General features: G+C 40.1%; 1 protein-coding gene across 1 annotated transcript in view; it reads right to left on the bottom strand.

Annotated features, from left to right (window-relative positions):
* LOC115391399 (protein kinase C-binding protein NELL1) overlaps positions 1–13,384 on the bottom strand; it is a 314,577-nt gene that overhangs the window by 231,245 nt on the left and 69,948 nt on the right. Inside the window, exon 4 of the mRNA XM_030095681.1 lies at positions 7,851–8,021. Coding sequence (XP_029951541.1) covers positions 7,851–8,021 — 171 coding nt within the window. The remainder of the gene's footprint in view (positions 1–7,850; positions 8,022–13,384) is intronic.

The following is a 13,384-nucleotide window of genomic DNA, read 5'->3' as shown; positions in this document are numbered from 1 at the left end:
ACAAAAGGATGTTCCGTTCCTCTGTTACGACGCGCTCGCTTCTAATCTGTACGTACAGTCGGGCTGCTGACAGACAGAATCCTCCTCGGCGTGTTGAACACGTGTCCTTATCTCAGTCATGCTGTCTTTGGATCGATCTCACACAAGGACAGCAGGGGGAAAAGTGAAGTGGGAAAATTTCCATGAAGTCTCCACATTTTGATCTACCTTCAGATTAAATCCAAATCCTAACCCAAGGTTAAGAGTTCTTCATTTGGACAAAGGCTTGTGCAGCAGACGCCGTCGAACAGAATGACAAGTACAAATTGAGGCGGCTGCCCTGCAGAAAAGCCCCTGGATTTGCTTCTTGTGAGAAACACTCTCATATCTAGAGAAAGGACAGCCGAATGGATCAAATCTCTCAAATGGAGTTTAATGTCACCGTTTCATAAAGTGAGAAAACTCTGAGACGCAGTGTCAATTTACGTTGTTAATAATTGGCTACTGGACTTTGTCTTCCATTGACTTTAGAGATGAAAACAGGACACCTGACACACAACCAACAAAAACATATGGAAATCAATTATACTTACCCGGGTTCCACGATACATTTGGTAATCTGTGTTGTGCTACAGAAAAATCCCATCGACCCTAAAAACCTGTTGTGGAGTTTTTTGGGGAATGTTCGGAGAATGTTCGGCTCAAATTGCTTAATCACAATATCAACATGTGCCTTATAGATATTGTAGAAGACTCAGTGAACTGAGTTATGTTTTCATTGCTCTTCTGCGGCAGCTAACAGGTCAGTGCAAACCACCACATTTCAATGTTTAGCGGCCCATCCGAATCTCAGAAATGATGAAAAGAATCTATTGATCATTTATTGTCACAAATTACCACATATAAACCTTTTGCAACTACTTCAATTTGGACTAACAACAATTCGTATTATTGCAAAGTATTAAGAAAAGGTAATTTTCCTAATTAAAAAAGCAGCATTGCACAAGTCATTCTAATTATGAGACACTCTGTCACACAGCAGAGGTCAGAAGAATAACAATCAACACAATGATCAAAACAAAGAAAGGCACGGTAACTGTACTTCTGAGAGGTAAAAATTGCAGGTATGAATGAAAAAAGGAAAAATAAAGTAAAAAAAAAAAGACAGCTAAGTATAAATAAGGGGCAAAAGAAAGAGCAGTTATTTGTAAGAACAAATCATACTGCACCAAATACATTAAAATCTATGTATGTTTGTTTATCACAATTACAAATCATTTTTGCAATACGACAAATGAATGTCCTGCAGCGCTAATTCATACAGCACAAAAAAAACAACAACTTTGAAATATACAGACAGCAGTGAAGGATAAAGCACGATTCCCATCCTGTGCAGTGTTTAAAATACATGAAGAGAGGGAACGTCTGATTCTTTTAATTATGATTATGGTGATGAGCAGTGTGGGTCAAAGAAATTGTCTGAAGTTATTATTTTAAATCTATTCATGGAAGCAGAAGCAGGAGAATAAACTGTGCCGCTGGGAAGTGTTGTATTAATTTTTTCCAGAATGCCCTTCGGCAGCCAACGAGGAAGGGATGCAGTCATTTTTCTCTTCTCTTGAGAAGTGAGTCCAATTGTTCCAGTTGGTATGTTTCCATGTAATTTGTCTCCCAGGTTTCATTGGAGAGAGATTTTCGCTGAATCTAACATGTTTTTTATCATTTGAAACCATTTCCTGTCACCATGTAAGCTGGAAAAAGTTTCTAAATAAATTGGATATATTTAAAACAGCTTGTCCTTATTCATAGTCTTGATTTTGCTAACTTGCTGAAAAATTTCACAGCTTGTAAAAGATACAGGACTTTCTGAAAGCTGCACTTTTTAAACAGCGGTATAAACTCCTTTTAAATCTGATCAGTAAAGTGAGGCTTTAAGAGAGAAGCGTGTTTTTAGTATACAGTTAAGAATGTGTTGAGTTGGCATAGCCTCCAAAAGATTTACACTCCACACCGCCTTTTTATCAGCTGTAAAAGTGAAGGAAGGAAGATCTGGTGGACTAGTAACGCTTCAGCTTGCACTGCTTGAAACTTTATTCACCAAATTTTCCTCCACAAAGATACATTCAGCCCTAATTTTTTTCCACTGCTTCAATGAAGTCCTGATCTAACTCTCTTTCTTCATACACTCTTACGTGTTTTTTTTTCTGCATACCATATAGTTATCTAAATAATCAACAATATTTCTTGATGTTCACCTGTTTCCTCCAACAGTCCGCAAACACGCATTTGTCCATGTGTGAATGTGTCGCTTTCTCGCTGTGATTTGTCCAGAGTGCACTTGGGGGTCAACTGGAGGTCACTGCGACTCTGAGCTAGATAAAGCAGCACCAAAGACGGACGACTTTTGCAGTGTAGTCAGACTTGATTGATGTAACAACCTATCTCAATCGCTCGGTTATTAAATACAAGCCCTGCAGGAATAACAGCATTCAGATCATGTCACACTTTGGGTGTGAAACGAGTATCAATAACCTGAAACCCAACCAAGTTAGATGGTAAAAGTCCCCCCGAAGACGTGACAGTAAACTGCCCCCTCTCACATTTATGGATGCTTAAAACCCATTTAATGAGCCTTGAAATCAATAAAGTGTGTTTTAGTGCTGAAATTAAACCACTTAAAACTTCAAGGCTAATGGGTCTGACAATCTGCGTTCAATAAAGAAACATTGCGAACACTGAATGGAAATGAGAGTATCAGGTTCCGGGGATATTAATTACTGCTGCGTACTTCCTGTGTGCGCGCCGAGGTTTGCATGAGCAGATTTGCTCCCCGTGTTCTGAGGAGGGATAACTGATTATCTACTTCAAAACTGTAGGGGAAATCATAAGACATCAGTATGGGACTACTGCTGTGATGCAGGTTGTCTCGTGACCGCTTCACTCAAGAAGTGCAGATAAAATAAACAGAAAAATGCTCTAAATCAGGTATTTCAAACATAAGGCCAGAGGGCCAGAACAGGCCCACAAGAAGCTCCAGTCCGGCCCGCCGATCCAAAAAGAAAATTGTAAAAATTTCAAAGAAAACATTTTTTTTTTTTTTTCAAAACTACGCAGTCAGGGCGTGTTTGTAAAAACAAGCATATTTTAATGTTTTGTATTTTATATTTCACTGTATTATACACCAGAACATAATTATCATTGAAATAGGCTTAATGTTGAGATTATAGTAATTTCGGGTCAAAAACTGATTTTCTTCGTGAAAATGAGGACATTTTCATCACATGCACTATGCTCTACTTATGTTTGTATGTCTCTAGTTATGCCACATTAAGAGGAAGCAACTACAGAACAGCAGAGATAAACTACAAACATGCAGCTGTCATTAGCAAAAAGCTAATGTTTATGCAATGCTGCTAATGCAGCACAGGTAGTGAATCAGCGTGTCTGGCCGTAACGATAAAAATAACATCTTTCAAGTTCATCAGGGTGAGATTCATGACACGCTCCGTCTGAGTACAGTGAGACGAGGCTGTATGACTGAGGTTAAAGCTCCCTCAGTAATCACAATAAGAGGAAGACAGCAGCTTTGCAACTTCAAAAATTCTTACCTTGCCACTGGATGTATGACAGCAGAATCAGCTGTATGAGCAAGATATTGTCAAAACTACATTTAGATGAGGAAAAACCTTTTCACGAACTTTTCTGGACATGGTCTTCATATAGCAGTGGATCTGCTTTTAAGTTTCATGTCATAAATGTAAAGATCTGTTCTGTTGGTGGAGGATGAAGCTAAAATTCATGGAGTTCCTGAAGTCACGAAGCCGAAATTTCATGACCATCTGCAAGCCTTCCACTTCTGATGCTTTGAAATGATTTGATGCCAGACATGAAAAGGTCATGGCGATTATAGTGAAAAGCCAAACGTTGTGTGGGTCAGACTAACGGTTCAGCCGCCGTTTCATGTGTGGCAACGTTTTGACCAGACACACAGAGCGGCCCTGACAGCGCTGCTCTGGGGTGTCAACGTGGATTTCCAGATGACGGTGAGAGATCAGCTTAAGCCGACGGCCAGACTGTGGCCTCCGGATAAAAACGTGGCCACACTGCAGCCGCGCATCAGGGCCGCCGTGCCGCGTCGCCGCTCAAATGAAAGGTATCATGAGCTGAAATTGCCACCTTGGCGACAGTTTGAAACCCGATATGGCCGCAGGTCGTGTCAGCTGGTGCTGCTGCGGATCACCACGAGTGCAGATGGGCAAACGTAATCAGAGCCGAGCGCGGCTGCGATAAGGCGTGGGACGCTGCTGGCTCGCCTCACACATGCCAGGAGGAGCTGCTGGTGTTCACACGCTGGTTTTCGTCTTCAAGGAAATGTATGATGTGTCAATTCTGCATTAAATATTCAAGACACAATGCACCCATTGTGCTTATCAAGCACATTTTACAGGTTGAGCAGTCTCAGCACACTGTGCGATCCCTCACATTCACCTATTCACTCACTGCAGTGAAGAACGCGGGGTTTCGTGTGGACGTGTTAAGGCGGGAGGCCGAGCCACTAACGTCAGAATTTGAAGGCTATCTGTTCTACCAACTGAAGTAAAAACCAAATTCCTGATTGTGGACTCCTGTGTGGGGCAGAGGTGGTTTCTGTGTTTTATTCTTTAACAATAAGTTCCTCTGCTCTGAGGATCAACTCTCTGGGTTGACACACCGTCTCTGGCTGTTTGGTAAACTGGTGTCCCTTCAGCTTGCACGGCCTCAAACATTCATTTGCCATTTGTTCCCATTAAAAGATGCATTCAGCTCCAGTTTTGTCCGTTGCTTCGGTGAAGCCATATTCTATATAACTCTCCTGGTACACTTCCTCTTTAGCCTGATGCTCTGGCGTTTATTCTCCTGCTGCTCGCTCTTTTGACGTGAATGATTAACTTTAGTACTTTAGTACTTTAGTGTCATGAATGAATTAAATGCAGATTCACTTATTTTTAAGACATCAAAAAAATGCTATGACCTTTAGAATTACAAGGATTTCTTAACCTCTGAACATGTGTGAGTGTTCACTGAAAATCAAAAACACAGAGATGGATCATGAAAAGATTGTATTAGGACCACTCAGAAAAGTGGTCCTAATAAATTATTCTAAATTAAAATAATTTTTCTTCTTTTGTTCAACTTTTGTAAATAAGACTATTTTGGAGAATTTGCTTGAAAGGTACATCCTTTTTGTCAAAATCTCACTTTTTTTGTAGTTGAATTCTTATACTTGGCATTTCATTTGCTGGATTTTGTGATTAAAGCACATGAAATTGTATTGCAATATAGCTTATCTAGTCGAGGTTCTCCTTTTTTAAATGTGTTATGCAACTTTTTTTTTTTTTTTTTTCATGGTTAATGCAGTGCTTTTATGCCATTTGTGCCAGAACTTTCCATCTGCCCTCCCTCATTATTAAAGGCTTGGTGCAAAACACCTCTGCATACACTTTAAATAGGTACTTAGAGATAAATCATCGGCTGAACAGCAGGAACAATGCAATTTTACTTTTGCAAACTATACTTTTATTTTTACTGACATAGCTTTTTTTTTTTTTTTTTCTTGCCCAGGATCGCAATGTTTCACAGCGGAACGAAGAAAAGTGAAATAACAAGATATAGAGTCCCATAAGAACAACAGCCTGAGCCATAAACTACATCCCTGCAGGTCAGTTTTTATTACCTCTGATTCACATTTTCTGTCTGCTTTTATTAGACCTGTAGGTCTGCTGATTTGTTAGCCATTTAGGAAAGAAATTTTGTGGATTTCTGACTTATTTATTCTATAGTAAAGCACTTCAGGGAGAAGTTCTCATGTAGCTGTGAGTACTTTCATCAGAGAGCAAAAGTTTGATAATGGAGTTCAGCGTGTGAGTGATGCTGAACTGCTGCCTGGCGTGTGCTGTATTTCAGACACTCATTACTGAACCCTGATCCATGGTACAATTATAGATAATGGATCAGCTGATATAACAGCCCCAAATGGCTCTTGTTATGAGGCGCTGACAGCAGCGTGAAAGAAAACCGCAATAATTTAGGCAAATATAAATAACAAGAAAAGACATAAAAACAAGGTGAAAGGGACGAAAGGAAAAACTTAAACAGTGAAAGAAAATGTGTAGCAACCACGATCAAGCTGTGTGGCGCCATCAGCAGCATACCGTACAGCTGAAAGAAGGGCTGCATTATATATATATATCACAGATCTATGTTTCATAAAAGACTGAACTGCAATAAATGGTATTGGTAATGGTAATGTTCTCCATCCAAGAGGGAGCGACTGCAGGGCTTCATAGCTGCTAAAAAAAAAAAAAGGATGATATATATTCAGACTGTTTCCCTGTTAAACCCACAATAAATACCTCAAATATGCACATTTTTTATTTGAAAATTGACTTATTGTGTTGTCAGTAGTGACATACATCTTATTGCAAATTATTATTGATGTCAACATATTTTCAAATAATAATTTTTCCAAAACCAAATAATTTTTTCTGTCACTGAATCGGGATAACATCAAAACTCTGCACCAGAGGATGGAGATATAATAAGTAAAAGACACACAAATAAAAGCAGATGCCTCACTGACCGGTGCTGCTTACTGAAGGTGATGGATCGCTGTGGCTGCCATATTGGATAAGGACCCATTTCGTCTCCTGTGCATTAGTTTCAATTGAGGGAGGCTACAAAATCAAAATAACTATAACAAAGATTCACTTTCAACCCATTTTCATGTGGTTTGCTGGGAGGCTGGCATGTATTAGTGATACAGGATGTGTGTGTGTGTGTGTATTACAATGCTGGATCTGAAGTCATGTCTTCTGTGCATCCAAGTCACTTCAGGAATGTTGACTGTTCTCAGAGGAGTATGATGGCGGTGATGAACAACCACAGAAAAAAATGAATTTCAGCAGAAACTTCTAAATTGCGCATTAAAACCTGCGAGATTCAACTAAAATTGTGTTGCACCGGCATCACTATCTTACAACTCAACTAAAAGCAGAAAAAAACATCATTAACACAATGCATTAAGTCTTGCTGTCTTTTAATTGCATCCCCTCTGCACCACGCAACTGCCCAAGCGAAAGGTTTTCATTTCAATTCCATCCAATTACGTTTTGATCTTTTCTCCCTAATCACACTCTGATGGCCTCCTTTATCTTCCCCACAGTCTCATCTGACCGACAGCAGTGGTAATTAATCGACAAACCACTGGCCTGATGGGTATAATAGGCGTCTGGAAAGAATCAATATGACGGTACAATCCTCCTGCGCATCATACAGCTTTTCATCCACGAGAGGTGACAAGAGCATTACCTCTGCTCAAATTTACACTGCTTGTTCACTGGCGCTATCTTTCGAGCCACCAAATTAAGAAAAGGACAAGTGATGTCTTCCTGGCTCGGCGAAGGAAAAGCAAGGACTGCGAGAGGCTGTCACAGCTGAAGTGCATGTTTATAGATCAGCTTTGAGTGAGTGCTCCTTAAGAAAAAAGGGTCTTCACAAGGCAATCAATGCTGTGATTGCATCACTGCCGGCACGCACTTCGTTAGGAAACAGTGCGAACGCATTCCACGCACCAGCATGGGATGCTGTATGAAGATACAACCTATCTGTCGATGCATCCAGCGTGTGTTAATTTGTCCTCGGCTGTTTCGTTGCCTGCACTGTTAAGCGTCTGCCGTGCACAACCGAGACAGCACCGAACAAACATTTACCTTGATAAACACCAGCAGCTCGTTAGATGAGTCACTTCAAAGGAGCACACTAAAAATAATATCCCCGCTGCCACTTGAGAAAGAGATATCAAGGAGCTTTCCCGGCGTGTGTGTGTGTGTTACCTGTTACAATCCACGTGCAGCAGGAGGTGGGAGGCGCTGATGGTGAGGGCGATCTTGTGCCACTGGCCGTCTGCGAGGCGGTAGGGGAAGGACTCGGAGCGTGGCTTGCCTTTGAAGCGGTAGTGGTAGCGGATCTCCTCTCTCACCCCGCTGCTCTCCAGCTCAAAGTAACTGGAGGGGAAAAGAAGAAGTCGCAGGTCAGAGACGCTCTGTTTTCGTCGACAAGGTGAAGATTTATCTCGAGCTAAACACATTATACGTACAAGCTCAGGTCAAAGCAAGTTATGAATTATGGTTTAAATTTCTCGCTTGGGAGAAAGGGTAAAAATTACAATGTTTTATTCATAAATTCTCTTTTCTCACTGTATAGAATAGAGGTGAAGGCAGTGAGACTTCGAATATCAGCAAATTAGCGGTACAAGAAACAAGAAACCCAATCATATGTTTTGTGTATTTTTCACATATTACCACTCCGCAAAGTGTAAATATCATGAAGAGTATACTTTTCAAAGTGCTTCAAATCAAAGATAAGCAGGATTATTACCACACACTATTGATAAGAATAGATCATTTGCTTATTTTAAAGTAAAGCTTTCTTAATCATCCATTCATCTTTATCTAAGTCAGAGTCTTCGGCAGTCGAGGCCAACTCCAGACACACAGTCACCTCTAAGGTTCACTAGTGAACATTAAGAGCAAGGTTTTGGACAGTGAACGCCAGAGAATTTCCAGAAAACACATGGACAGGAAGAACATGCAACACTCAAACTAAAAGGCCTCAATTCAAAATCAACCTTAATTTGATGAAAGCAATAACAGTCATCATTCCACGAGCGTGCTATCATGATCCCACTTCACCCGAAAGGAACACTAACCAGGAAGGAAAACCAGCAAGATGAAGCTGAAATCCAGCTCACTGATTGGTCCAGTCTGAAAATGGAAATATAGCTGCTAATGGGTAGCCACAAGCAACCGCGATACAATCTTCTGGCCATCGATCAATGAGCGCCTGTACTTCCTCAACACTCCACTGAAATGAACATGGCTGGTGTGAAAGAGCCCAAAATATTCCCTTTTCAATGGCTGGTTTTTTTTTTTTTGTTTTTTTTAAACAAAAGGAGAGACTTATACCACGAGCAACAATGACTGAAAGCTTCACAAACTTCACCTCTCTGTAACAATATCTGTTTTGAGTCCAAGCTTGCAGTGATCTAAGTAGAATTTGCATGTTCTCCCTATGCGTGCATGGAATTTCCTCCAGTGCTTCAGTTTCCTCCCAGAGTCCATAAAACCCTCAATGGGTGGGTGTGAGTCAAAGGGATAAAGCAGTATAAAAGATGGAAAAATATGACAGCGGCATCGAATGTAACCCTTCAATAAAGCAAAGTGACAAAAGTGGTCCATCATTTAAAAGACAAGTTGTGTAAGTACAATAGGAACGTGTCAAAGTTCGTAATGAGAGAAATTCAGATCACTGGCTCACTTAAAGTGTTCAAGAGGTCCCTGAAGTTTCACTTTGTGAGCCAGTGATGGTTAAGGGCAGAATGTGAGTCGACTGAACAAAACAAGAGAGAATCATTGAAAATCATCAATATTTACTCTAAAGTTCACAAAACTCTGCACCAACTTTTTTTTTTTTCTTTAAATTCACTGCCGTTTCCTGCTGAGGAAAACAGATTTACACAGAGAGAATGAGTTATTAGATAGTGAAAATGAAATGGCAGTCTTGTGCACAATCTCTTTAACAGTAGTCTGGGATGAACCGCCGACCACAGTGATTTGTTGACCCCATATTTTATTGAAAAGGCCATTACTGTCCGCATTGTTGAACATTCACTCTGGCATTTCATTACTCGCCTGACAAACAATATTGAGTGTACATATGACTGACAGTGGTCCGATGGCTTGACAAGCTGCTAAGAGGCTTCCCGGGCCCAGTAAGTGGAAGATTCTCATGTGGAAACAGGAAACAGCAGGATATTTCTGTCTCACTTTCACCTGCTGTCTTCACTATGTGGTGTGACTGCAGGCATTCGACTTGGAGCTCCTCTCGGCGCCATGCGTGCTCCACACTCCACCCTCATCAGCCACGCTAAATTAAGAGCCAGCCAGCCACAGACAGCAGCAGCCCGAGAGCCGCAGGCAACCAGTCATGACATTTCAGCTTCCCCGCGGCGGCAAATGACCCCCGCGTTAAAACCTCTGGCCCACTAAAGCGCACACACACCCACACACAAAGATATACTGTATCTAACAAATGCAGCTCTCTGATGCAGAACCCAAATGTAGCCCTCAACACCTATACCTATATATTCTGGCACTGAAAAACACACACACACACTCAAAGGGATGAAGCCCATTCAATACTGAAGCTCAACAGCTCGCATGCATATTTATGAGAAGGAAAAAAGAGCAGATCTACTCCACAGAATACCAATCGAGGCTGTGGGGCAGCAGATTTATCCATCTTCCCGTTTGTCAGAGGAATAAAACTGAGAAGAACTCATAAGAACCCAAACAGAATGCCAAAAGGAAACTTCGTGCACATATTGTACCTAAAGTAAGCCCAGTGTGTCAAAGTAAAGCAGGAGTTTGGTCTGTAAAGTAAGAAAGATGTTTTCATGATATTCTCGGCAAAGTGAAATGAATATGTGCACAACAACCTTATCAGAAAAGCAGGGCTGATATTTTATTTACTGCAAAATCGACCGATAAAGCCCTTTGTTCTAACTAAGAAACTTAGAAAACACCACAAAAATTAAATGGTTTTAAGTGTATTTGATTATGTCTGCCTGATAGAGGTGGCAAATGCCTATTTTAAAAGTATAACAGACTGAAATACTTTCAAATGTGCAGTCTATGTTTGATTGGAGAAGCAAATAGCTCCAGCATTGTTAAAAGTGAAATCCAAGCTGTGTGACTATCTAACCTACTGTGTGTTTCTCTGTTGAAGCATTCTACCTGAAAAAGTACAATTGGCGGTATGGTTTGATCAACCTGGGAGATACCAAATATCAAAATGAGGGGGGTGATAACAAAATATTCAATTTACAATAGGTTACTCAGTGTCAACATCTAACATATTTCCGATTTTTAAAAAAAACATCATTTTAACATGTTGAATGGTGCTTTGGTATTTAAAATATCTTTATCATGTATTCTTGCTGTTTTGTGCTCCCCTGTTGAACGGTAGAGCTCTATAGCCAATCAGCAGCTGCCTTTGTGACCCTTAAACTTCCATTAAGTGCTGAAACACATGACAAACAAAATCAACAGTCATCCCCCCTCCCAGTTATTAATGAAGAATTTCTTATTTATGATTTACTTCATTGGTTCAAACAGTGATCAGCAAAAATCACACTTTTCACATCACATCTATCTTCACTTGGAAATTTACTGAAAAGGTGGTTTTAATTCAGGTGGAGAGAAATGAACGAAATTTGGTGACATTCCTTTGACTGCCATGGTGCTAACTGATCAACTTTCTGTCATTCGTGACCTTATTTATTGCTTTTCATCTGTGGGGATGAAATAAAAACTCCATTTCATTTCTGTCTTAGGTTTGCTAATAGTTTCCTAAAGGAAAGTAAAAACTGAAGAGACATACACATCGACACTGCCCAAAGCACATCTCTAAACAACAGCAACAAGAACTCAATCTTACTGAAATGGGAGCTGATCATCGCATTTCTGAACGCTGCAATAATTAATCCAAGTCACTGTTAATGTGATTAAATTGCTGAGTTTTGAAGTAGAAGTTTCAACTATAAGCTTTTAATAAAATAACACCCTTCCGTTTGTTCTATAAACAACCAAATACTTATAGTATACAGCAGGAGTCAAGTCAACCATGATGTTGCTCTGTAAAGTGCTGGATTGGAAAAAAAAAAACCAGGCTGCTTTCTGACGGGTTCATCACCTGCTTTTCCAGCGACTGAAAAGGTGATGGATCATATTAAATTGTCTTCACAGCTTCCTGCTGACCAAAGTAGCCAGCAGAGATAATGCCAGGAATGCATGCTTGCCTGCGTTTGGGCGATGTGTTTTGATGACAGACGCCGTGTGCAATGCATCATGCTGCAGTGAAATGAATTTCTACCAGACATTAGAACATTTTTGAACTACAAAGGCAGAGGTAAAAGATTGCTCTTCTGAAAGCTATATCACTATGTCCACTGAGTTACCCCATCAGCTCAGGGTAGTTTTTTATGTCAACGCAGTGGTGTTGGAACTCATGTCTTACAGAAACGTATTATTGCTTATAACTCTAACACCTGGAGAATACACAATGGAAGTAAAGCCAGCGAAAGGTGAGTTGGGCCAGAGAAAATGTTGGGAACACAGAGTACACAACCAGGACAGGTGATGTAGTTTGTACTTCACAGAAAGTTCACAGCATTCATTGGTTGTGTCCAGAGTAGCTGACGATGTAGAGTAGAAGAGAAGTGGACAAAAAAGAGGTTTAATGCTATGAAGTGTTACTATGGCTGACAAGCAAGGTTTTCTAAAGGTCTACATCTTCATGAACATGAACTTTTTGAGCTTCGTATGTCCTCAAAACATGGACATCTCAACCACTCATTGTCAACCAGGAACCTGCAAACACATTTGTTATCCATGATATCACAGCAAATCTCAAGAAATGGTACATGCAGTGAAAGGAAGAAAGAGATTTGTTTAAACCAATAAATTCAATTTCTACACAACCTTCTTTTTTTCTATTGTAGGATCCACAAAACCAGATCTGATCCAGCAGATAATGGGTGACAGCGGACAACTGCACACAATCACATTCAGATCTACAGGCAATTCAGAGTCACCAAGCGACGTCAAACACATTTCTTTGGACTGCTCAAAGAAAGGGGAGTAGCTTGTACCCAGGAAAAATACAGGGAGAAAAAAATCACACTCCACACCCAAACCAAGAATCTTAGCAGAGAAATATGCATGCTGAGGTGAGAGTGCTAAACACGACTTCATGAGAGGTGGAAAAGCTTAAACAGGAAGATGACAACGTCATCAGAGGTGAAATTTCAAAGAAAAGAAAAAAATCCAAAATGTGATAATACGTCTGTCAGTTCAGTGTCTACTAGTCCTGCTTCTTGTGGATTCTGCTGCCACATCTCCTGACTCTGCAGCAGTTTCTGAATCTTGTGTGAACCAACAAACACTGCAAGTCATCAGAAGAATAACATAAAAACTAACGTCGGCAAGGACTTTGCAGGCAAAACAGCTGCAGCTCAGTATGAGCAGAGTCAGTTGACAGAAAAAAATAAATAAATAATGGGCTTTGTGAGAATGGTTTAACACTTCTGTGAAATATTTATTAAATGTGACTAATTGTGACATTTCCAAAGAAAAAAATATAACTTTTCAAATGGAATTTTGTAGAGAAATTAATAAAATAGATTGTATTGTGTTTGAATAAAGTGCATAAAAAATAGTTGAATATGAAATGAATATGAAAAATAGTTGAAAATCTTCACTTCATCGTGTTGGCAACTGAAATTCTTACTTATTTTCCCCTTTTGTGG

Source organism: Salarias fasciatus, chromosome 1, assembly GCF_902148845.1.
Source record: "Salarias fasciatus chromosome 1, fSalaFa1.1, whole genome shotgun sequence".
Taxonomy (NCBI): domain Eukaryota; kingdom Metazoa; phylum Chordata; class Actinopteri; order Blenniiformes; family Blenniidae; genus Salarias; species Salarias fasciatus.
The sequence above is the reverse complement of the archived record's forward strand: the minus strand, read 5'-3'. Positions and strand labels throughout refer to the sequence as shown.